This window comes from Salvelinus sp. IW2-2015, linkage group LG37, assembly GCF_002910315.2.
Source record: "Salvelinus sp. IW2-2015 linkage group LG37, ASM291031v2, whole genome shotgun sequence".
NCBI classification, from domain to species: Eukaryota; Metazoa; Chordata; class Actinopteri; order Salmoniformes; family Salmonidae; genus Salvelinus; species Salvelinus sp. IW2-2015.
The window spans coordinates 4,830,411-4,855,301 of NC_036876.1; the positions used below are offsets into that span (position 1 = coordinate 4,830,411).

General features: G+C 40.4%; 1 protein-coding gene, 1 long non-coding RNA gene and 1 pseudogene across 3 annotated transcripts in view; all 3 read left to right on the plus strand.

Moving 5' to 3' along the window:
- The first annotated feature begins 12,804 nt into the window (after window positions 1-12,804).
- LOC111960158 (basement membrane-specific heparan sulfate proteoglycan core protein-like) lies at window positions 12,805-13,925 on the plus strand (annotated as a pseudogene).
- A 102-nt stretch (window positions 13,926-14,027) lies between these two features.
- LOC139023863 (uncharacterized) overlaps window positions 14,028-24,891 on the plus strand; it is a 50,593-nt gene continuing 39,729 nt past the window's right edge. The window contains exons 1-2 of one of the 2 annotated variants that reach the window (XR_011475069.1): window positions 14,028-14,413; window positions 14,526-14,854. This is a non-coding gene — a long non-coding RNA (uncharacterized lncRNA). Of the gene's footprint in view, window positions 14,414-14,525; window positions 15,158-24,891 lie in introns of those variants that run through there. The other variant, XR_011475068.1, reaches the window with a different exon arrangement.
- LOC111960261 (uncharacterized) lies at window positions 19,729-21,516 on the plus strand. Its single transcript, XM_023982184.2, has 6 exons — window positions 19,729-19,780; window positions 19,934-20,299; window positions 20,460-20,810; window positions 20,901-21,026; window positions 21,129-21,178; window positions 21,304-21,516. Exons 1-6 carry the CDS (start codon window positions 19,738-19,740, stop codon window positions 21,427-21,429), a joined length of 1,062 nt encoding a protein of 353 aa, XP_023837952.1. The 5' UTR covers window positions 19,729-19,737; the 3' UTR covers window positions 21,430-21,516.

Sequence of the window (24,891 nt, forward strand, 5' to 3'; positions counted from 1 at the left end):
CGTGAATAAATGCGGTTTAAGTGTTAGACCTATTGTGGTACGCTAATATAGATGCTATATTGTTGTTTTCGCGGTAAAACAACTAAAGAATCTGAAATTGGCTGGATTCACAAGATGTTATATCTTTCATTTGCGTACACCATGTATTTTTTCATAAAATGTGTGAGAATGAGCTATTTAGGTATTTTCACGTTGCCTCTGTCAATTATTTCGGCTGCTTTGGTGATATTTTTGATGGTAGCGCAATGTAAAAAACTATGATTTGATACTCAAAATATTCACATTTTTGAACAAACATAAGTGTATTGTATAACATGTTAAGGACTTCATCTATGAGAGTTGTTTCTTGGTTAGTGACTAAATTATATCTTATTTGGTCGGTTTTGGTGATAGCTACCAGCGGTAGACAACATAGTGAAAATATTGCGGTTGAGTCTTTGGCTATTTGGTTAGCTAATTAGAAAAAACCATGATTGTGTTTCGCTGTAAACATTTAAAAATCGGAAATGATGGCCTGATTCACAACGATGTATTATCTTTCATTTGCTTGTTTTTGGACTTGTGATTTCATCGAAATTATATGAATGATATCCCTTGTGGCGCAGCTAGGCTAGACCAGTCACGCTTTTTTTGATGAGGAGGGATCCTGGATTCCGGGAGGGGTGACTCGTTAAGGGGTTTTCAAGGATAACCCTCGCTTCTCGGTGGAAACATGGCCAAAGCAAATAATTCACCTAAGGATCTCAGACATTGCAGCTGTTCAGATTCAGGCACATCAAAGTCAAAATCAAATCAATTGTATTGGTCAACATACACATGGTTAACAGATGTTAATCCAATGCAGTGGTAGTGAAATGCTTGTGCATCTATTCTGACCATGCAGTAATATCTAACAAGTAAAATCTAACAATTCACAACAATACCTTATAGACACAAGTGAAAAGGAATTGAATAAGAATATGTACATATAAATATATGGTATGGAGCCGATGGCCGAACGGCAAGATTGCAGTAGATGGTATAGATACAGTATATACAGTGGGGACAAACAAGTATTTAGTCAGCACCAATGTGCAATGTTCTCCGACTTAAAAAGATGAGAGAGGCCTGGAATCAAGGTACACTTCAACTATGACAGACAAAATGAGAAAAAAAAATCCCAGGAAAATCACATTTGTAGGATTTTTATGAATTTATTTTGCCAATTATGGTGGAAAAAAGTATTTGGTCACGTAACAAACAAGCAAGATGTTCTGGCTCTCACAGACCTGTAACTTCTTCTTTAAGAGGCTCCTCATGTCCCGCCACTCGTTACCTGTCATTAATGCACCTGTTTGGAACTGTATCAAAAGACACCTGTCCACAACCTTCAAACAATACACTCCAAACTCCACTATGGCAGACCAAAGAGCTGTCAAAGGACACCAGAAACAAAATTGTAGACCGCCATCCAGGCTGGGAAGACTGAATCTGCATAGGTAAGCAACTTGGTTTGAAGAAATCAACTGTGGGAGCAATTATTAGGAAATGGAAGAACATACAAGACCCACGGATAATCTCCCTCGACTGGGGCTTTCCACGCAAGATCTCACCCCGTGGGGTCAAAATGTTCACAAGAACAGGTGAGCAAGAAATCCCAAACGCACACGGCGGGGACCTAGTGAATGACCTGCAGAGAGCTGGGACCAAAGTAACAAAGCCTGTACCATCAGAAAAAAGAAAAAAAAAAAACTAACACTACTACGCCGCAAGGGACTCAAATCCTGCAGGCCAGACGTGTCCCCCTGCCTTAATAAGCCAGTACATGTCCAGGCCCATCTTTGAAGTTTGCTAAGAGAGGCATTTGGATGATCCAGAAAAGAAGCATTGGGGAGGAATGTCATATGCTCAGATGAAAACCAAAATAGAACTTTTTGGTAAAAAAACTAACTCGTCAATGTTGGAGAACAGAATGCTGAGTTGCGATCCAAGAACACCAATACCTACTGGGAAGCATGGGGGTGGGAAACAATCATCTTTGGGGCTGTTTTTCTGCAAAGGACCAGGAGCGACCTGAGCCTGTAAAAGAAAGAATGGAATGGGACCATGTATCGTGAGATTTGAGTGGTGAAAAACTCCTTCCTATCAGGCAAGGGCATTGAAGAGTGAACGTGGCCTTTCAGCATGACAATGATCCCAAACACACCGCCCGGGCAAACGAAGGAGGTCTTCGTAAGAAGCATTTCAAGGTCCTGGAGTCGGCCTAGCCAGTCTCCAGATCTCAAACCCCATGAGAAAATCTTTGGAGGGAGTTGAAAGTCTGTGTTGCCCAGCAACAACCCCAAAAGCATCATGTGCTCTAGAGGGAGATCTGCATGGAGGGAATGGCCAAAATACCAGCAACAGTGTGTGAAAACCTTGGTGAAGAACTTACAGAAAACATTTGACCTCTGTCATTGCCAAAACAAAGTGGTATAACAAAGTATTGAGGTAAACTTTTGTATTGACCAAATACTTATTTTCCACCCTAATTTGCTAAATAAATTCATTAAAAATCCTAACAATGTGATTGGTTTGGATTTTTTTTTCTCATTTTGTCTGTCATAGTTGAAGTGTACCTATGCGATGAAAAAATTACAGGCCTCTCTCATCTTTTTAAGTGGGAAACGTGCACAATTGGTGGCTGACTAAATACTTTTTTGCCCCACTGTACATATGAGATGAGTAATGTAGGGTATGTAAACTGCATCTTGCCTATGCCTTCTGTACCATCACTCATTCATATATCCTTTATGTACATATTCTTTATCCTTTACACTTTGGTGTATAAGGTAGTAGTTGTTGAATTGTTAGGTTAGATTACTGTGGTTATTTACTGTATTGTCGCGAACTAGAAGCACAAGCATTTTCACTACACTCGCATATAACATCTGCTAACCATGTGTATGTGACAAATAAAAATGTTTCCATTTGATTTCACTTTAAAAACATATATAGTGGCATTGTTTAAAGTGACTAGTGATACATTTTTTACTCCAATGTTTAAACATCTTGACGCTAGGGTCAGATTTTTAATTTTAAAAAAATAACGTTCCCAAGCTAAACGGACTATTCCTCAGTCCAGATCGTAGAAATATGCATATAATTTACAGATTAGGATAGAAAACACTCCAAAGTTTCCAAAACTGTCCAAAATATTGTCTGTGGAGTATAACAAAACTGATTTTGCAGGCGAAAACCTGAGGAAATCTAAGCCTGAAGTGATTTTCTTTTTTTTAATCTGTTTCATTGCCGTCCCTCTTCCATTTAAAGGGTATCAACAGATTCCTTTTCCAATTGTTCCTCAGCATTGACCAGCTTAGACATAGTTTCAGGCTTTTATTTTGAAAAATGAGCGAGATTTTTCAAAACTAGTCAGGTGTCCTTTGATTAGTTTCCTTCGCGCGAGAGGGGTAGCTCTCCATTTTCTTTCTCTTTTATTGAATAGGTTACGGTCCGGTTGAAATATTATCGATTATGTATGTTAAACAACCTGAGGATTGATTATAAAAACATTTGACATGTTTCTACGACCATTACGGATACTTTTTGGAATTTTCGTCGAACGGAACGAGGCTGTGGGTTTTCTGAACATAACCGCGCAACCCAAATGGCGTTTTTTTGTTATAAAAGTAATATTATCGAACAAAAAAACATTTATTGTGTAACTGGGAGTCTCGTGAGTGCAAACATCCGAAGATTATCAAAGGTAAGCGAATAATTGTATTGCTTTCTGACTTTCGTGACCGCTAACCAAGCTAATATAAGGCTAACTGTTCTAGCATTGATTGATACACTCACAAAAGCTTAGATTGCTTTTGTAGCAAAGCATATTTTCAAAAAATCTGACACAATAGGTGGTTAACAACAAGCTAAGCTGTGTTTTGTATATTTCACTTGTATTGCATGATTATAAATATTTTTAGTAATATTTTTGAATCTGATACGTTTGGGAATTTTCTTTCGCCTTTCAGGACCTGAACGAGACTGTAGTTTTCTTGAACATAACGCCCAACCAAATGGCGTTTTTTGTTATAAAAGTAATATGTTACCGAACAAAAATAACATTTATTGTGTAACTGGGAGTCTCGTGAGTGCAAACTCCGAAGATTATCAAAGGTAAGCGATTAATTTATTTGCTTTTCTGACTTTCGTGACCATTGCTAATTTGGGGCTAGCTGTTCTAGCATGATTGTGATACACTCACAAAAAGCTTGGATTTCTTTTCTCTGTAAAGCCATATTTTTCAAAATCTGACACGATAGGTGGGTTACACAACAAGCTAAGCTGTTTTTGGTATATTTCACTTGTGATTGCATGATTATAAATATTTTTTGTATATTTTGCGCTCTGCAATTCAGCGGTTGTTTAGGAAAATGATCCCGTAAAAGGACCGGTAGCGCAGAGAAGTTAACCACAGAGTAAATCAGACTAGATGAAGTGTGTCACGAGCTGGTGGCTGGGTGTCCAATCAGGTATGGCACCCTCAAGTGTTACACTTAGTGAATGTTTCAGTGGATGAATACAATCAATGTAAGACTGACATAAAATGTACTTGTTTCATTGTTGTACAGTGAATGATATACAATCAATGTAAGACTGACATGAAATGTACTTGTTTCATTGTGTAGGTGTTTACCCCACATGTTCACACTTGTACATATAAGGGCTCCCGAGGGGGGCAGCGGTCTAAGGCACTGCATTCCAGTGCAAGAGGCTTCACTGCAGTCCCTGGTTCGAATCCAGGCTGCATCACAACCGGCCGTAGGGTCTCGTAGGGCGGCGCGCAATTGGCCCAGCGTCGCCAGATTTGGCCGGGGAAGGCTGTCATTGTAAATCAGTATTTGTTTTTAACTAACTTGCCTAGTTAAATAAAGCTGTGGTGTGAAGCTCGCCGCCATTGGAACCTGGAGCAATGGAAACGTGTTCTATTAATTACTGTTCTCTATCTGGCAGTCCGACGGACGAATCTGGGTTTGGCGGATGCCAGGAGAACGCTACCTGCCTGAATACATAGTGCCAACTGTAAAGTTTGGTGGATGAGGAATAATGGTCTGGGGTTGTTTTTCATGGTTCAGGCTGAGCCCCTTAGTTCCAGTGAAGGGAAATCTTAATGCTACAGCATACAATGAAATTCTAGACGATTCTGTGCTTCCAACTTTGTGGAAACAGTTTGGGGAAGGCCCTTTCCTGTTTTAGCATGACAATGCCCCTGTGCACAAAGCGAGGTCKATACAGAAATGGTTTGTCGAGATCGGTGTTGAAGAACTTGACTGGCCTGCACAGACACCTGAACTCAACCCCTCGAACACTTTTGGGATTAATTGGAACGCCGACTGTGAGCCAGGCCTAATTGCCCAACATCAGTGCACGACCTCACTAATGCTCTTGTGGCTGAATGGAATCAAGTCCCCGCTGCAATTTTCCAGCATCTAGTGGAAAGCCTTCCCAGWAGAGTGGAGGCTGTTATAGCAGCAAAGAGTGGACCAACTCCATATTAATGKCKAGGATTTTGTWATGAGATGTTCGACGAGCAGGTATCCACAYACTTTTGGTCATGTAATGTAATTATTAATTTTTGGTATCGACTAATGCCCATAGCAATATATTGGAGTGATACTGTATACACTGAATAAACCAAATATTAGGAACACCTTCCTAATATTGGTGGTATGTCCTTTGTGTGGTGGACCATTATTGATACACACAGCGAACTGTTGAGCATGAAAAACCCAGCAGCATTGCAGTTGTTGTGACAAACCGGTGTGCCTGGCACCTACTACCATACCCCGCTCAAAGGCACTTAAGTCTTTTGTCTTTCCTATTCACCCTCTGAATCACACAATCTATGTCTCAATTGTTTCAAGGCTTAAGAATCATTCTTTAACCTGTCTCCTTCCCTTCATCTACCCTGATTGAAGTGGATTTAACAAGTGACATCAATAAGGGTGTCACGTTCCTGACCTTATTTCCTTTGGTTAGTCTTTGTTTAGTTGGTCAGGACGTGAGCTGGGTGGGTGTAGTCTTTGTTATGTGTTTCTTGGTTTAGGTTTGTCTTATTGGCCTGATATGGTTCTCAATCAGAGGCAGGTATTTTACGTTGTCTCTGATTGGGAACCATATTAAGGTAGCCTGTTTTCACTGTTGGTTTGTGGGTGATTTTTCCTGTTCATGCGTTCATCTGTTTTTGTGTTCTCTAGTTCGGGACTGTAGCTTCATTGGGTTTTCGTCTGTTTATTGTTTTGTTCATTATAGAAAAAATATTCAGTAAATATGGGTGCTGCAGACACAACCTACTGTTACCATGCTAAACCCACCATCACATCATGCAGTCAGTGAGCTGTTCACAGGTACCTGAACACTTTGGTCTGCAGTGAGCTAAAAACAAATCTGTCTCTATGCTTTGTACAGGCCTGGTTGGCCTTTCACTCACTATGTAGTTTCAGCAGGATGTCTATGTGGTGTCAGTGTGTTTTCTCTCATGTTTACATTGTTGATCACGACCATGACAATTAGAAACACAGTCCACTGACATACTGCATGCTATATAGCCTCTATCTTATCACATGGGCCAGTTTCCCAGACACAGATTATGACTAGTCCTGGACTAAAAAGCATGTACATGTTCATTCTTGAACTAACGATAATTGATTTCATGAGTTAATGTAAAGTTGTATTCATTTATACTAAGCTACAGCTAAGAGGCGCCATACCCCACCAGGTAACACCCAGGTACAACCCCTGACCCCTGACCCCTGACTAAACTGTCAGGTGTTAACACTTCAGATAAGAGCATGATTCTGAATGATTAGTGACGAGACTGACATATCAAATAAGCTTTGTTTTCATCCTGTAATGGATTCCCTCATATACACATCATGAACTCCATCCCTGTTCCTCATGGTACATATTCAAGTTATGTTCTATGTATAACAGTCCTCCTATAGGTCATCAGGAGAACTGTAACTGTTGCATGTGGTGGGGCCAAGTCTATCACAGCATAGCACTATGACAGCACAAGTTCGATACTAGAGCATACAGGTACATTCTGTAATGTATGCTTGAAAATGTTCTGCATGCTTACCAGACAACAGTATTACTTTAAACTAATTTTACTGATGGACATTTATATATCTCTTTCCACAGTGAAACCTCAGGATTAGACATCTTTGTCCAGACAGTGCTTTCAATCTACACCATGTTCATCAAGACACCAATAACTGTGATTCACCCAACCTGCACAAAATATTATATAAAGTAAGCATTGGTCCACTTTAAACATTGATTATATGAGTGATTTTCAGTTATGCAGACCATGGTGGGCTGAATAAGGCATTTACAAAAATGACACACACGTCCAGTCCAACCAATCACCAATAAGCCCATTGTAGAAGTGTTCTGTACATACTGTATGTCTGTATGAATGTTTGTCCGGAGGGCTTTTGCAGACACATCCTACTGATACCATGCTAAACCCACCCACTCATCATGCACTCAGTGAGCTGTTCACAGGTACCTGAACACTTTGATCTGCTGTGAGCTAAAGACGAGGCAATCTCTACACTTTGGACAGGCCTGCTGGCCTACTACACACTCTGTGGTTTTCAACAGGATGTCTATGTGGTCTTAGTCAGTTACTCTCCTTCGTCGTTGTTCACACCCATCACAATTAGAAACACAGCTCTACTGACATACTGCATGCCATGTAGACTAGGACAGTATCTTATCACTTACAAGATCATAGGTTTTATTAAGTCATTGAACTGTAATCATTAGTTTACAGAGTTTAGAGTAGAAGGTGTATCCAGGCTACAGCCAAGAGCCCTACCCACCCAGGTACACGTCTAGACCCTACTGAACTCTAACGTGTTATACTTCATGTTTCTGTGAAATAGTGAAAGTAAGACTGACATAAAATAGAGTTGCTTCATCCTGTAAGTGTTTCCCCCTTATACACTCATTATGCTCCACCCCTATTCATCCTGTACATAAGTATCAAGTCATGTTCTATGAATAACAGTCCCCCTATAGGTCATCAGGAGAACTGTAACTGCTGCATGTGGTGGAACCAAAGATATCTAAGGCACACAACTGATGTTGATAACAAGAGCATACAGGTACATATAATGTATGCTTAAAAAATACAAAATGTACAAACTACTATTTAAAAAACAACAACAACCTGTGATGGTAAATCAATCAATCAAATGTATTCATAAAGCCCTTTTAACATCAGCCGATGTCACAAAGTGCTGTACAGAAAATTATGATTGCCAAAAAAGAAAAATGGTTGTTGGATGATATTTGAATTGTTCTTACACAGACTATCTATCCAGATAASAGTTTTAACAGAGTATTAAACAGCATTCAGCCAGACAGTTGTTGCAAATGACTAGAATTGGAATTCTTTTAGCATTGATTATACACAGTAAGTGATTCTCAGTTTACCTGTGAAGACCATGGTGGGCTGGATAAGSCATCAACAAAAATGACCTGTCCAGTTCAACCAATCACCAAACAGCCCACTGTTGAAGTGTTACCTACTTGTGTAGGCTTCTTCCACTCAAGACACAGTTAGTAAAGAAGATGGKAACTTAATAGATGATCAATTCAATGTCAATTCAATTTTAAATTCAAATTCAATTAAATTAAATTTAAAAGGGTTTATTGCCAAAGCAAGTGAAATAGATAATTAACAAAAGTGAATTAAACAATAAAAAAGTCCCTTTTTTTGTGGCAACAGGTCAATTGAATTGAAATTGAATCAATGTCAATTCAATTTTAAATTCAAATTCAATTAAATTAAGATTTTTTTCTAAATCTTTGTGTGGAATAATCTGAGGGAAATATGTTTCTCTAATATGGTCATGCATTTGGCAGAAGGTTAAGGAGTGCCAGCTCAGTTTCTAATAATTTTGTGGGAGTGCGCACATAGTCTGTCTCTCTTGAGGGCCAGGTCTGCCTTCTTTCTCAATAGAAGGCTATGCTCACTGAGTCTGTACATAGTCAGATTTTCTTAATTTTGGGTCAGCACGGTGTTTCAGGTATTCTGCCACTGTGTACGCTCTGTTTGGGTCAGCATTCTTGTTTGATCTGTTTTTTTGTAAATTCTTTCCCAGTGTAAGTAATTCTCATTTTGTTTTCTCATGATTTGGTTGGGTAATTGTGTTGTTGTCTGGGTCTCTGCGGGGTCTGTTGTGTTTGTGAACAGAGCCCCAGGACCAGCTTCCTTAGAGGGTTCTTCTCTCTAGGTGATGGCTTTTATGGAATGTCTGGGAATTGATTGCTTTTTGGTGGATGTAGAATTGAATTGCTCTTTTCTGGATTTTGATAGTTAGCGGGTAATTCAAGCTTCTGCATGCATTATTTGGTGGTTTCCTTGTTACACAGAGGATATTTTTGCAAATTGTGCATGCAGAGTCTCAATTTTGGTGCTTGTCCATTTTGTGTATTATTGGTTGGTGAGTGGACCCCAGACCTCACAACATAAAGGGAAATGGGTTCTATATCTGATTCAAGTATTTTTAGGCCAGATCCTAAATGGTATGTCAAAATGTTATGTTCTTTTGATGGCATAGAAAGCCTTCTTGCCTTGTGTCTCAGATGGTTCACAGCTTTGTGGAAGTTACCTCTGGCGCTGATGTTAAGGCGAGGTATGTATCGTTTTTGTGTGGCTCTAGGGCAACGGTGTCTAGATGGAATCATCCCACTCTGCCTATATTTCACTTCTCAGAAAGATGGGTAGGTCCAGCTTTTTATACTACTGTGCTTATAGGGGGTACACCCTAAATTTGAAGACACCCAGGAACTTTATTTGATGCAATTCATATTTGTCTTTGTGTGTATTCTTCTGCGGTCAATCCTCAGCATGCGCCTTTGTGTCAGCCAACATAGGAGACACAGTGACTTTGCACTGCTTCATGAAGGAAACTTGGCATTGCACTTCTTGTGGTTCAAGAAAACCTTGGGTGATAGTCCAGCTTAAAGTATGACAATAATGCTAACATTCCACAATGAATTTAAAAGCAACCTTCATTCTCAGTGCAAAGTGGCAGAGGAATAACACCTAAAGGATCTCAGAGTGCAGCTCTCACATTCAGCAACCTTTTTACTGTGGGAGTTCTTATTCCCAACAAGGTGGAATTTAGAGAAGGAGCCATTCTTATTGTTAAAGGTACAAATCTGAATTTTTAGAGAGAAGATAATGAAACTAATGTTCCGAAACTAATCTTCAGCATTTTTGCACTTTACGTTTGGATATTCAATGTCTTCATTAAATGTGAGGTATTCGCACAATCAGACATTACTGTCGCTTAAGTTTTCAGCGTCCGGAACCACAACCGTTGTTCAGCAGTCTGTGGTCTGAGTCAGTCCAGCCAGGAGACTCTGACTCTGAACTGTAAGTAACTCTGAGACCTGTGCAGGAGAACACAGTGTCTATTGGTTCAGAACATGGCTCAGGAGATCTCCGAGGAATCATTTACACCCATGGAGACAGGAGTGATTGGTGTGAGAAGAGTCGAGAGGCTTGTCCTCCTGCACAGAGATGTGTCTACAACCTCCCAACAGGAACCGAGTTATATAAAGCTGTGTCCTCATGTGGGGAGATACTGTTTTGAAACGGGACCAAGCTGTACATCAAGGGTAGGTGAAATATCTTACATTTCTGGTTTATATCTATTGTTTTAATCTACTGTGTCAAATGTACACAAGTTGTAGTTATTTACATACATTAGAAATGTCCAATAATTTTTCCAGGACAATGGTGAGACCTCTTTCTCTTAGTGTATTGCTGAGCTCAGCATTGGGTTTCTCGTTTATCTGATTCATTGTCCTTGGTAGCATTATGTACAAGACGAGCAAGAGAAAGTGTCTGCAGTGTAGAGGTAAGTAAAGTCCCATCCAAAATAATTAATGAATATATGTAGCAGGTAAAGTCCTTCATAGAAGTTGCTCTTCTTCGATATCACAGATGTATCTGTAATGGAATAAGCAGTTGTATCTTTATCTTTTCTGTCTTCCTTTTCGGGACCCGTCCTCAGACAAGAGGTCAGGAGAATCTTCTTCAGATCCAGGGGTAAGTAGAATTCCTGATGTTGTTTATCATAAAAAGAAGTGTGAAGGGGTTTAAATAAATAATAATTTTCTCCTTAATTTTAATAATTGTTCCTCATGGGCCTAAGATGCAGACAGTCTCCATTATGTAGCTCTGAATCTGCGCAACAAGAAGAACAGGTCAGAAGACAGAGAAGCAACATGTAGGAAGAGATGGTGTATCTGGGATCAGACAGTAGAACTGGTGATGACAACAAGCCTTAACTTTTAACTTTATTCACTGTGACTGTAATGAAATCAAAAGACAAATGAAAGTTGAAGGTTTGTATTTGGGGCCTTACTCAAAAAAATGTATGTTGCCAGTGATGAACAGCATTTTATCTTCTCATGCACTAGCACCCCTCAACACACAGTAACCTATTTCCAGGTACTCTGATGTCATTTCTTAATTGAAGAAAATAAACCGGTAGTATGCCTTTAAATGAGTAAACAAGAAGAGGTTTCAAGTGTTTTAAATGTTTTGTAATTTGTGTTTTAGATTTGAATGCTTCTCAGCAAAGCCAGTGTAGGAATCCTCATGCCAACACATCAGACCAACAAGTTAGCAGAATTGTTGTATCAAGAGTGAGACTGGATAAGAGTATTAAAGCTAAATATTACAGCATTAGATTTGAGTCTGACTTGAGTGAGTTTGTGTTTCATCCCCATAGCGCCACGGTGACAATTATGACCTGAACTATATTGCTCTGAAGATCACTGACAAGAAGGGTACCGAGCCCAGGAGACAGAGGAGAGAACAGAGAGAGGAAGAAACCATCTACTCTGGTGTAAGTCATCAAGACAGGATGTGACATGTAAGGGTCATCCAATCAGCATCATTCTAAGTTAAGTCCCACCCCTCCTCTGAAATCAACTTTGATCTTGACTGTTCCAGTTAGAACTGGCTATTATTTACATTTCTCATTTGCTGTAGGATGCCTTTGCAAGAGCCTAGCTTTGCCTAATTTAAATGTAAAATAACTAATTTGCTGACCATAATTGTCCTGCAAGTGTGAAAGCTGATACTAGGATGGTTTCAGAAGTCTCAAATCCTCAGCAATAGCGGCTGAGGTTGACTTGGTTTTGTAGAAGTGTACAACAAAATGTATATCATGATTTTGCAAATGTCTGAAGTCTTCATTTTCATGATAATGGTTGTAACARGGAATTCTATAACCTGCCCTTATACTTGTGTGATACATCAATAAACATGTTTTTTTTTTTTTGTTTACTGACTTGCACAATTCTTAACAATTATTTGCACCAGGTATCAAAGGATCAAATCTTTATTTTGTCAAAAAGGTGCCAACCTCACCAGAGTTCACTTCCTCCTGAAAGCTTGAACTGCCTTCTACAGACGTGAAGTGAGAAATACAATGTAAACCCCATGTGTATGTCAAAGAGGACATATGTACCAGTAGTCTCAGCCACCGACCCAAATGATGAAAAAATACAAACCAGTAACTCTGACATTACATAATGTGAAGGGCTGCTCTAACTATGGTATGCCTCTGGACACATGTTAGATTGAAGTTTTTATCACATGTTTTATGCCTGTTCAGACAGCCAATAATATCACTCTGTTCAGAGTTTCCGCCTTCTTCATAATGATTACCTAATGAGTGTCATCATATAAAAGGTGCCCCGTTGTCAGACCCACACACTATACAGTTCAGAAAGGAAGTTAAAATTATGATTATATATTGGACAATCTTTTTGTTTTACGGCAATTTGGGTAAGTAACACATATTAAAACGGTTCCTTTTGCTTTTTTATGTCAGTCTTTTTAATCAATTTTATTGACTATGTAGTCTGAATAATGATAATAATGTATAAATCTGTACTATAACTTGTCTTTGATTTATTTAGTTTGTTTGCTTCACAGGTTGTGCACTTAACAAGGATGTAATCCAACCAGACCCTGTGATAGTTACACAACTGGGACAAAGTGTATCACTCACTTGCTTTTGTCAAATGTGATTGATGATCAGAGTTTCTTGGTTCAAGCAAACTGTTGGAAGAAGCCTCTTCTCAATGGCATCATCATATATTCGCACTGAATATAATTTTTATTTGACCAATGACTTTAATGAGACGAACGTTTGAGGTGTGAAGAGAGAAGTTGACAGCTTTAACCTCGACCATCTCCAAGACAGAGTCAGGGGACTCAGCTACATACTACTGTGTTTGCTATCGAGTGAGCGAAGTCAATTTGGAGAAGGAACTGTTTAATTGTCACAGGTACTATAGGTTGATTTTTAAAAAGTTGTAATGATGTGCGTTCATATAATGCTAATTAATGAATCTAGCAAAAAATGTGAATGTACACACCATTATCTTACTCACTCTCTTCAGATTCAGAGTCCAACAGCATGTCTGTACTCCAGCAGCCTGTGTCTGAGTCAGTCAAGCCAGGAGACTCTGGACTCTGAACTGTACAATACACACTGAGACCTGTGCAGGAGAACACAGTGTCTATTGGTTCAGACATGGCTCAGGAGAATCCCATCCAGGAGTAATTTACACCCATGGAGACAGGAGTGATCAGTGTGAGAAGAGTCCAGAGGCTTGTCCTCCTACACGGAGCTGTGTCTACAACCTCCCCAAGAGGAACCTCAGCCTCTCTGATGCTGGGACTTACTACTGCGCTGTGGCCTCATGTGGGGAGATGCTGTTTGGGAACGGGACCAAGCTGGATGTTGAAGGTAAGCTAAGCATAACCAAAATACAGCACTACTTTTCTCTCAAAAGGTTAAAAATATCAATATGTAAATATTTCACCATTAGTTGATAGTAGATTTCAGATGATTTAACTTTAATAGCTAACTTTTATGACAAATGCATTGAGGGAAAAAAAATGTAAGAAAATAATTAAGCCTTGTTTTTTAACTTTCAGACCTTTTGGGTGATCAGAGTAATCTTATTTTCCCCATCATTATATCTTGCCTGACAACTACTGTGATTGTGAGTGTGATTGTCAACATTATCCTCTGTGTGAGAATGAAGAGGTCACGATGTGAACACTGTGCAGGTACAGTAAAAGTCTTCATACTAATATTAACATTAATGATAGTTACAGCTCAAAAGAAGGGTGAAAGGCTCACCCACCTTTTACCACTTCCCTCTCTGGCCTACTTCATTTTGATTCTGAAAATATTACATTCACAGTAGTATGTCTTTTTATTAGTTAACAAGAAAAGGTTTTGAATATATTGAATGTTTTGACATTGGCATTTTAGCAGGGACCCCTTTTCAGCAAAGCCACTATGGGAATCCTCTTGCCAGCACTTCAGCACAACAGGTTAGCTGGATCAATTGTACTGTGTCAAGAGTGGGTCTGAATAAGCAAAAGAGTACAGCATTAGATTTGACCGAGAGTCTGATTTGAGTGAGTCTATGTTTCATCCCCACAGCTCCACAGTGACGATGATGGCCTGAACTACGCTGCCCTGAAGTTCACTGACAAGAAGAGTACCAAGCCCAGGAGACAGAGGAGAGAACAGAGAGAGGAAGAAACCATCTACTCTGGTGTGAGTCATCAAGACAGGATGTGACAGTCCTCCAATCAGCATCATTTTAAGTTGAGCCCTACTGACCTCCACTTTGAGCTTGACTGTGTCTGTGTGACTTGGCTGTTTTGTACATTCCTCATTTGCTATAAAATGTAATAGTCGGGTCTAGCTGTAGAGACAGTCACTGCATTGGCATATTCTCCTAATAACGACGCATAATTGTCCAGCAAGTGTGAAAGCTGATACTCAAATACTCACCAATAGTAGCTGAGGTTAACTGACTCGATAAATTTGATTTTGTGGAGTGTACAACAAAATGTATATAATGACTTTGCAAATGTCTAGTTGTAACATGGAACTCTGTAACCTGCCTATATGCGTGTGATGGTTCAACAAACATGATTTTATTTCATATGTTTAATGACTTGCCCAATTCTTACCATTAATTGTATGTTTGAATTTCTTCCAATTTGACATGAGTGTTTTGTGTAGATRGTTGACAAAAAATGACAATTAAATCCATTTGAATCCCACTTTGTGTCACATTGAAATGTGAAGAAACCCAATGTTAGTGTAGACTTTCTATAGGCACTGTATGTGCTACTAGTCTCAGAAACCAACTCAAATGATGAAAAAATACAAACCAGTAACTCTGACTTCATACCACTTGAAGATAAATAGCACTCCTTTGTGATAGCATAAGCATTTTAGAGAGAATAGCATCATAGATTCATCTATGAATACATACTGTATTTGTATGTAAGGTAAGGCATTATTTTGACCTCACTTCCTCTTCAAACAACCACCGGATCCAACCTAAAAGTTGTGCCTCCTGTGGTGCATGTAGATACATATTTCTGCTGATGCTGTCACTTCACTTTGTCTCTTGACCCTCATCTCAGTTGTTCTGTTACACCAGACCAGAGAGAGAGACGTTCAGGTTGTGTCTTGTCCTGGTTATCATTGCAGTTTAACAACTTAACTTCTCTAGAGTAGGGGGCAGCATTTTCACATTTGGATGAAAAGCATACCCAAATTCAACTGCCAGCTACTCATCCCCAGGAGATAAGATATGCATTTTATTAGTAGATTTGGATAGAAAACACTCTGAAGTTTCTAAAACTGTTTGAATCATGTCTGTGAGTATAACATATCTTATTTAGCAGGCGAAACCCCGAGGACAAACGATTCCCCAAAAAATTTGAGGTCACTCTCTTTTCACCAGTTTTCTAAGCGAATTGCTTGCAGTTCCTACGTCTTCCACTGGATGTCAACAGTCCTGAGAAATAGGTTGAGGTTATTCCTTTGTGTAATGAAGAAATATGGCCATCTTGAAGTCGAGTCACTCCAGGTGTCCTGTTTGATTGAAGAGCATGTCCAGAAGGCATGCTACATTTGGTTTTAATCCTGTATTGGACACAGATCATCCCGTCTTCAATTTTATCGATTATTAACGTTGAAAAATACCTAAAGTTGTATTACAAAAGTAGTTTGAAATTTTTTGGCAACGTTTACAGGTAACCTTTGAGATATTTTGTCGTCACGTTTGAGCAAGTTGGAACCTGTGTTTTTCTGGATCAAACGCGCCAAATAAATGGACATTTTGGACCTCTGTCATTGCCAACAAAGGGTATATAACAAAGTATTGAGATAAACTTTTATTATTGACCAAATACTTATTTTCCACCATAATTTGCAGATAAATTCATAAAAAATCCTACAATGTGATTTTCTGGATTTTTTTTCTTCTCATTTTGTATGTCATAGTTGAAGTGTACCTATGATGAAAATTACAGGCCTCTCTCATCTTTTTAAGTGGGAGAACTTGCACAATTGGTGGCTGACTAAATACTTTTTTGCCCCACTGTATATTTATACCTTCCGACTAGGTCACCTTTTGATGTCTAGCATGAATCAGTCTCTGTTGCTTGGCAGGAACTGAGCCTGTTCATCCTATTGATGTTACTGTGTTCCAGCCTGTCAATTCCAGAACCTTCGTACTCCCCAGTGCCTTTCACATGTCTTCTTATCAGTCAGGAGAGGCCTTGAGTTATTGGAAGTACACATTCCTATAGTCTACTGCAGTCCACTAGATAATTACACTTTTCATACACAAAGAGCTACAACCTAACACTACTTCCAATCTGTAAGAATATAAAACTGTATATTCATACAAGGAGAATATAATGATATAAAACAGTAGATATAAGACCATGTTATAGAACAGAAATTAGGATCTATGAGCACCCACCCCAGACACATGGCTCTTGTTCAACCCCTATGGAATCATTCTTGCAATTAGCCTTCATTCTTTACCTCTGCTCAAATATAATGCACATAGATCATTCCAACTGACCCATAACACGATAATTAGTACTGCTAAGCTTATTATACAATTATAATCCGATTAAAACGGGCTCAAGTCAAATAGTTTTTAACAACTGTGTCTGCTGAAATATTATTTGTTTTCTTTCAAATCATTTAATACAGTTGGCTTACCTTGACCGGCGTAATGGATGAAAGATAAATCAAGTGCACCTAAAGTAAGTGTGAGAAAACAACTAGTCTACTAACATAAAAAGGCAAGGGCATTTCAACATTATTCACAGTTAGAGACAATTTGAAAAAATGAACACATAACACTTAAATGGTGGTAGTTTGAGGTATATACAGAGCATTCGGAAAGTGTTCAGAACACTTCACTTTCCACATTTTGTGACATTACAGCCTTATTCTAAAATGGATTTTAAAAAACTAATCTCATCAATCTACACACACTACCCCATAATGACAAAGCAAAAACAGTGTAGATTGATGAGGATGAACATTTACTTAATCAATTTTAAAATAAGGCTTTAAGGTAACAAAATGTGGGAAAAGCCAAGGGTTCTGAAAACGTTCCGAATGCACTGTAACTGCTAAAATATTTGGATAAGTAATATTTTTCGTTGTATTCTGGATTATGTTCTACCTGCAGCACAATCCACACTCATACACCTTGTGTCAGCCAACATTGGAGTTACAGTAACTTTGTATTGCTTCAAAGACATGGGAATTCAATTATTGGGGCGCACGCAAACACTGTGAGAATTTCCTCAAATCTTAGCAACCTTTTATAAGTATAACATTGATGAAACGTTTTACCATAAGTTTAAGGATAACCCTCGCTTCTCAGTGCAAAGCGGCAAAGCAATAGACCACCAAAGGATCTCAGACATGCAGCTGACTGATTCAGCAACATACTACTGTGCAAATGCTTTTAACAACATGGTGCACTTTGAAGATGAAGCCATTCTCATTGTAAAAGGTACAGAGAGAGTTCTAATTTTCAGAAAGTCTAACATATGTATTTATAGATAAAGGGAGTAGAAGTATAGCTAAAGGAATGAATAATTGTGATAACCAAATGTACTGCCTCTTTTAGAATTCTCATAATGAGATGATATCATGATTCCACATGTGAGGCAGGAATGTTCTGGTTCAGTTGAATTCAAGTCTAACCTACGAGATCCAGAGCCTGATGGTTTCTGTTCAACCTGATCATTAATTGCATACACCTGGTGTTCCAGGTCTAAATCAGTCCCTGATAAGAATGGAACAATGAAGAAAGCTATGTAACTGACTTTAAGGTCCAGAGTTGAATTTGAGGGTCTAGAATCTAGGTAATCAAAAATGTTATTGACATGATGCCTCTTTTCAGGTTAAGAATCCAGCAGCAAGAAAGTTGTACAGCAGCCTGTGTCTCAGTGAGTAAAGCCAGGAGACTCTATGACTCTGAACTGTAAAATATATGCTGAGACCTGTGCAGGACAACACAGTGTCTATTGGTTCAGACATGTCTCAGGAGAATCCCATCCAGGAATCATTTACACCCATGGAGACAGGAGTGATCAGTGTGAGAAGAGCCCTGAGGCTGGGTCTCCTACACATAGCTGTGTCTACAACCTCCCCAACACAAACCTCAGCCTCTCTGTGTAGCAACTAATAAATTAAATTCATTGCTTCACTACCATTTCATATTGACTTGCTTGTGATAAAGCGTTCAATAATAATCAAGACAATGGAAGTTTAATGTATTTATTTGGGACATACTCAGGCATCTTGAAGTTGTAGTGTTGAAAATAGTTTTCGCTTCTCATGCCACGTATACCCCCTCACACACAAAGCAATTGATTTACAGTTACTCTGTGGTCTGTGATCAACATGAGATGAGGATGTCTCTACGCTTTGTTAGGGCCTGCTGGCCTCAGGCACACAATACCTTTGTCTCTCTGCTCCTTTCACTCTCTCTCCCACTCTCTCTTTCTCACTACGTGTCTCTCTATGTCTCTCTCTCTTCTCTTTCTGTGGTTTTCAGACAGATTTCTCAGAACTCTTAGTTCTCTCATACTGTAGGTCATACTACTTACAATTCAAATCGACAATATTTTGCAACAATAAACAAACTATTTTGATGAGGCAGTTTATCTATACTAAGTCAACTGAAATCTGTGAGCTATGTATTATGTAATTTGAAGTAGAGATCAGTACCGTATTCTCAATCAAACACAAACCCTGATTTTAAGTGTGATGTTAGGACACGAGAACCATGGACCTACTCAATAACAATATCATGGGAGGGCATTCTATCCATCTGTTCTACTGAGTGTACATCCTGAATGAGAGATCACTAAAAGAAGACTACTGTATTGTGTTTGCTATTCTTGTTATGGGTTTTTTGTAGATGTTTTTGGTGAGGTGAAGTGAAGTGACTGTGTGGTGATAGAAGCCCTAGTGGATGACAGTGTCATAGAGGCATGCTCCAAAAAGGTCACATTTGAGTCTCATAGACAGCAGCAGATGCAGTGATAAAGAATAAGGGAAACCATACTTATAACATTTGTGCTCAATTTGTACAAATCTAAACTATGAGATTCTACCATTAAGACATATCTGTGACTCTGAACTATACAAGTTCCACGTAAAGACCGCAGTCGTGCCTGAATGAGTCGTCAACAGAAATGACGTGGTCCAGTTCGACCAATCACCTGTAACTCCATTGTTGAAGTGTTGTCTACATGGGTGGACTCTTTCCACTCAAAACCCAAGTTGCGAAGAGCTGACAACTTTAAAGATGATCGCACCGTGTCTGATATTTACACTTCTTGTAGAGATGGGTAAGTCAATATTTTATATTTCTCTGCTTATGTGATGTTCACACTTGATTTGGAGACACAAGGTATCCATCCCATTATCGTTTTACAGACATTTTGACAATCTCAAGATGTATTTAAGGTATGTAACAGCTAATATATTTTTATGTTCTCTAGTTTATGAGGTAGCTGGGACTGAATCCTCATCCATACGTCATGAGAGTGGTCTCATGTCAGCCAACGTTGGAGACGCAGTGGTTTTACGTTGCTTGAAAGCAGGCGATGAGGGAATAATGTTCTCCTGGTACAAGCAAACTTTTGGAGTTATTCCTCAGCTCATCTCAACCATCTATAAGTATGACAGGAATGCAACATTTTACCATGAGTTTAAGGATAACCCTCGCTTCTCAGTGGAAGGTTGCCAAGGAAAAAATCACCTAATGATAGCAGATGTGGAACTATCTGATTCAGGCACATACTATTGTGGAAGTGCTTTTGGAATCAAGGTGGAGTTTGGACATGGAGTCACTCTCATCATAAAAGGTAAGGATAAAGTTATTATTTATTTATTTATTTTTGTAAATCTGAATTTACAGATATTATGTATTCTCTTAATCAAACAAAATCTTGATATTTTGATGAACAACACTTGCTACATTGATGTTCCAGAGAGATTAAATTGGTTTATTGGCTTTCTTGTCAGATTCAGGTTCCAAAAAAATGCCTGTTATACATCAGCCTGTGTCTGAGTCAGCCCAGCCAGGAGACTCTGTGACTCTGAACTGTACAATACACACTGAGACCTGTGCAGGAGAACACAGTGTCTATTGGTTCAGACATGGCTCAGGAGAATCCCATCCAGGAATCATTTACACCCATGGAGACAGGAGTGGTCAGTGTGAGAAGAGCCCTGAAGCTGTGTCTCCTACACAGAGCTGTGTCTACAACCTCCCCAAGAGGAACCTCAGCCTCTCTGATGCTGGGACTTACTACTGTGCTGTGGCCTCATGTGGGGAGATACTGTTCGGGAATGGTACCAAGCTGGACATTGAGGGTAGGTTAAATAGCTTTCATTGTTGTTCATATCTCCTATACATATGGTTGCTATTCTGAGTTTCTTCTATTTTTTCTAAAATTTCAGCAGGCYAGAGTGTAGACCCTCTTCTCTTTGTATGCCTGGCCGTAGCATTGGCCTTCGCGTTCATCTTGATCATTCTCCTTGCTTGCATCATTTACAAGATGAAGAAGACAACATGTCTGCAGTGCAGTGGTAAGTGATTAAAAGTTGCTTTTCGTTGATGTCACCATCTCTATATGTAGATAAACTGGAAGACGTGGCAGTATCTATAGTGTTTTGTGTCGTTGTTCTCAGAACTGGTCTCTCAGACAAGAGGTCCTACAGTTTCCCAGTCAGATGCAAGTGTAAGCAGAAATACTTTTATGTTGCATGTCTTATACAAATACAAACTTTCACACTTGGCTTGCAAAACCAAATTGTGCAAAAAGTAATACATTTAATGTAAAYAAAACTGRTTTGTTCTTCACAGAGCCAAGATGCAGACAGTCTCCATTACGTTGCTCTGCCTCTGAGCAACAAGAAGAACACYTCTAGAAGACAGAGAGGAAACATGGAGGAAGAGACGGTGGTCATGTACTCTGGAATTAGACAGTAGAACWGGATGAATGAAACAATTTCCCCTTCATACTAGWTAYCTRTTTAACTAGCTCTAGCTTRYTTAGCTATTTCTATGAATGGATATGCTGAAGAAATGTGATGAAAACAGTTGTTAAATCTTTTTTTTATGTAATTAAAAGTCTAAATAATTGAATGTATAACTTCTGTCAAAAGTTTTACGGTTGATTTGCATTTCTCAAGAAAAATTATGCATTTCGAGCGGTTAAACCTAATTAATTTGAATAAGTTGAACTCATTGCATTCTGTTCACACACCTCTGTGGTCATAGTGGAGGGTGTTACAGTGACTTTCCACCATTGGAAACTAACCTTTCATAGARCTTTAACKCAGGAAGACTGACCTGCAGCAACAKKCTGCACTCTACTTTTCCTCTCAGGGCCACCGTACTGTTCACACCCCTTAGTGCAACAATTGTATTAGTGCTTACAATGTAAAGGTCAATGTCTTCACATGTATGTGAAGTCAGGTAGTCCCTTGCATCATGTTACAGTAAATAACGTAGACCTCTTTCAACATAATTACTCATAGTGAAAGAGGCACAACAGCCCCCACCACAAAAGGAGGACAGGCCAGTTATAGTGTAGGAGGTTTTCCTCTTTGTTTTCTCTTTAAGACATAGGCCTACAGATTGCATGCCACACACCCCCTCACATACACAGCAACATATTTACAGGTTTTCTGCGGTCTGKTATGAAGAATACACAAGGCTGTAGCTATCTACACTTTGGTAAGGCCTGTTGGCCTTCTGCACAGGACCCGTTTTGTCTTTCTCTCTCTCTGTCTCTCTCTGTGTGGTTTCAGCAGGATGTCTCAGCGGTGTCTGTCAGATGTATCACATACTCTTTTGCTCTTCATGTTGTCCTTTTTATCAACAATAGAACACTATTTTTATGAGGCATTGTTGATGGAATTTATATGAATGACTAGAATATTCCACCCCGAAGCCATATAATCGTATGAAATTGATTAGAATTATGTATAACCATAGTCTGTACAATATGTCTATAATAGTATCTTAAAAACCGACTGTCTGAGCAAGATTCGGTGCCGACCTTGGCTGGGGCCACTGAGAGTACTTCCCAGGGTCTCCCTATCTTGAGCGAGGATGGGGAGTAAATCTCACGGATTCCCCTAAGCTTTGTCGGCTGGGTAGCAGGACATTGTGTGCTGATGTTAGTGTGAATGTGTGTGCGTGAGGAGCCAGTATAAAATMAATTGCTTTGTACAACGGCCCCACAAACSAGGGGCTCTGCATCTTGCAGGGCATGTGGAGTGGGAGGGTCGTGGTGGAGACCCAGACGCGATCACCAGGATGGAACACGGGCACCTTACTGCGGTGGCGATCCGCCTGCTCCTTCTGYCGWCGACGCCAAGCTGGACCCTCACAWGAGCATCACTCCAAACATCCTTTGCGCACCGGAACCAGTTGTCCACCGCAGGGGCCTTGGTCTGGCTCAGAGTCCACGGAGCCAGGGCCGGTTGATAACACAGGACACATTGGAAGGGACAAAGCCCAGGGAAGGAATCTAGCCCACTCCCCCTGTTGGTCCTGGCAATGACTCCTCAGGAACCTCCCCAGCTCCTGGTTCATCCTCACTACCTGCCCGTTGGACTGAGACCGGAACCCGGAAGAGAGGCTGACCGTGGTCCATAGTTTCTCCATGAAAGCCATCCATACCCATGAAGTGAATTGGGCGCCACGGTCGCAAATGATGTCCTCCGGAAGGCTATAGTGCCGGAAAACCTGCTGGAACAGTGCCTCAGCAACCTTGAGAGCTGTGGGGAGACCAGAGAGAGGAATAAACTGGCATGATATTGAAAATCTGTCTACAACCACCAGAATGGTGGTGAAACCATCAGAGGAGGGGAGATAACAAAGTAACAAAGTAAATGGACAGATTAGACAAGGGATGCTGAGGCACGTGAAGGGGAAGGAGCTTCCCTGCTGGAGCGTGCCGGGGGGACTTAGTTTGAGCACACACAGAACAGGAGTTGACGTAACAAATAACATCCTGCGCCAAGTTGGGCCACCAATACTTGAATAGTTGAATAGAGATTGAATAGTACGGGTGATCCCAGGATATCCAGCGACGACAGCTGTGTGTGCCCAAGTCAACAGCCGCTCCCTTATCCCCGTCTCGTATATGCGCTTAGGAGGACAATTAGTGGGTATGGGTTCCCGRTCCAGAGCCTMYRMAATAACCACATCTACATCCCAGACCATAGGGTATACAATACGAGATGGAACGGGAAAGCAGGTCCTCTGGCATTCGGGAGACCAGTCCGTGATTTTCATCCTCAACCATGAGATGGTGGGGTAATGACGTTGGAGCCATGGGAGGCAGAGGATGATTTTGTGATCTGGTGRACTCGTGATGAGGAAGGYAATATTCTCCTGATGAATGGACTCCAAGGTGAGGGTGAGTGGTGTGGTGATGTGATCCTAGTGGTCGATTATCAAGGGCTTGGACCGGAAACGGAGAAGAGAATGGGTATGAGGTGATATTAGAGAGGTGGCAAAGGTCTGGTCAATAAAGTTCCCCGTGGCACCGAAATCCGCTAGCGCTGTAGAGACAATACCTGAGGGACAGCCAGCTAGTGTGATTGACACTAAAAAGGGTCTGGCAGAAAATGATGAGGTTTGGGTATTCACACCTGCCCCAGGGGGTGGAAGATGACTGTACTTCTGCTCTCGTGGAGGACGTACCGGACACTGCTGAAGCTGGAGCCTTCCAAGACAGAGTCKCAGCTGTTTCCGTCTACGTCGTARAGCCACGGGGAGTCTCCATGGGCTCAGGCTCTGATACAGAGTGGTGACTGAGCGAGGGAGAGAAGCGATGAGGGTACTGATGCTCCCGAAGTAGGTTATCCAGACGGATGGCCATCGCGATGAGTGTGTCCAAGGAGACGTTGTCATCTCAACATGCCAGTTCCATCTGGACCTCCTCATCCAGTCCTCTTCTGAATAACATACTTAGTGCCGGCTCATTCCATTAGCTGGATGCTGCTACAGTCCGGAAGGTGAGCGGGTACTCAGCAGCYGTCTGGTCATCCTGCCCCAGTTGGAATAGGAGCTCACCCCCCTCTCTGCACTCCCTCCGGTGGATGATCGAAGATACCTCTGAATAGAGCCATGAACCCATCATATGAATCTATCTCCTCCTCTTCTCTCTCCCAGACGGCCGTAGCCCACTTCAATGCTCGCCCAGTCAGCAGAGAAATAARCGTGTCAACCTTGAACCTCTCAGTGGTGGGAGCTCTCATCTGGTGCACAAAATAGAGGGAGCACTGGAGTAGGAAGCCACGGCACTTAGATGGGGTTCCATCATATTTATCCGGGAAGGACAGACAGTCATCGCTGACCTGGGTGGACTGCTGAGTGGACTGGTGTGCTGTCTCACTGGGTCGACTGTTGGCAGTGTATCCTCTGCTAGATCTA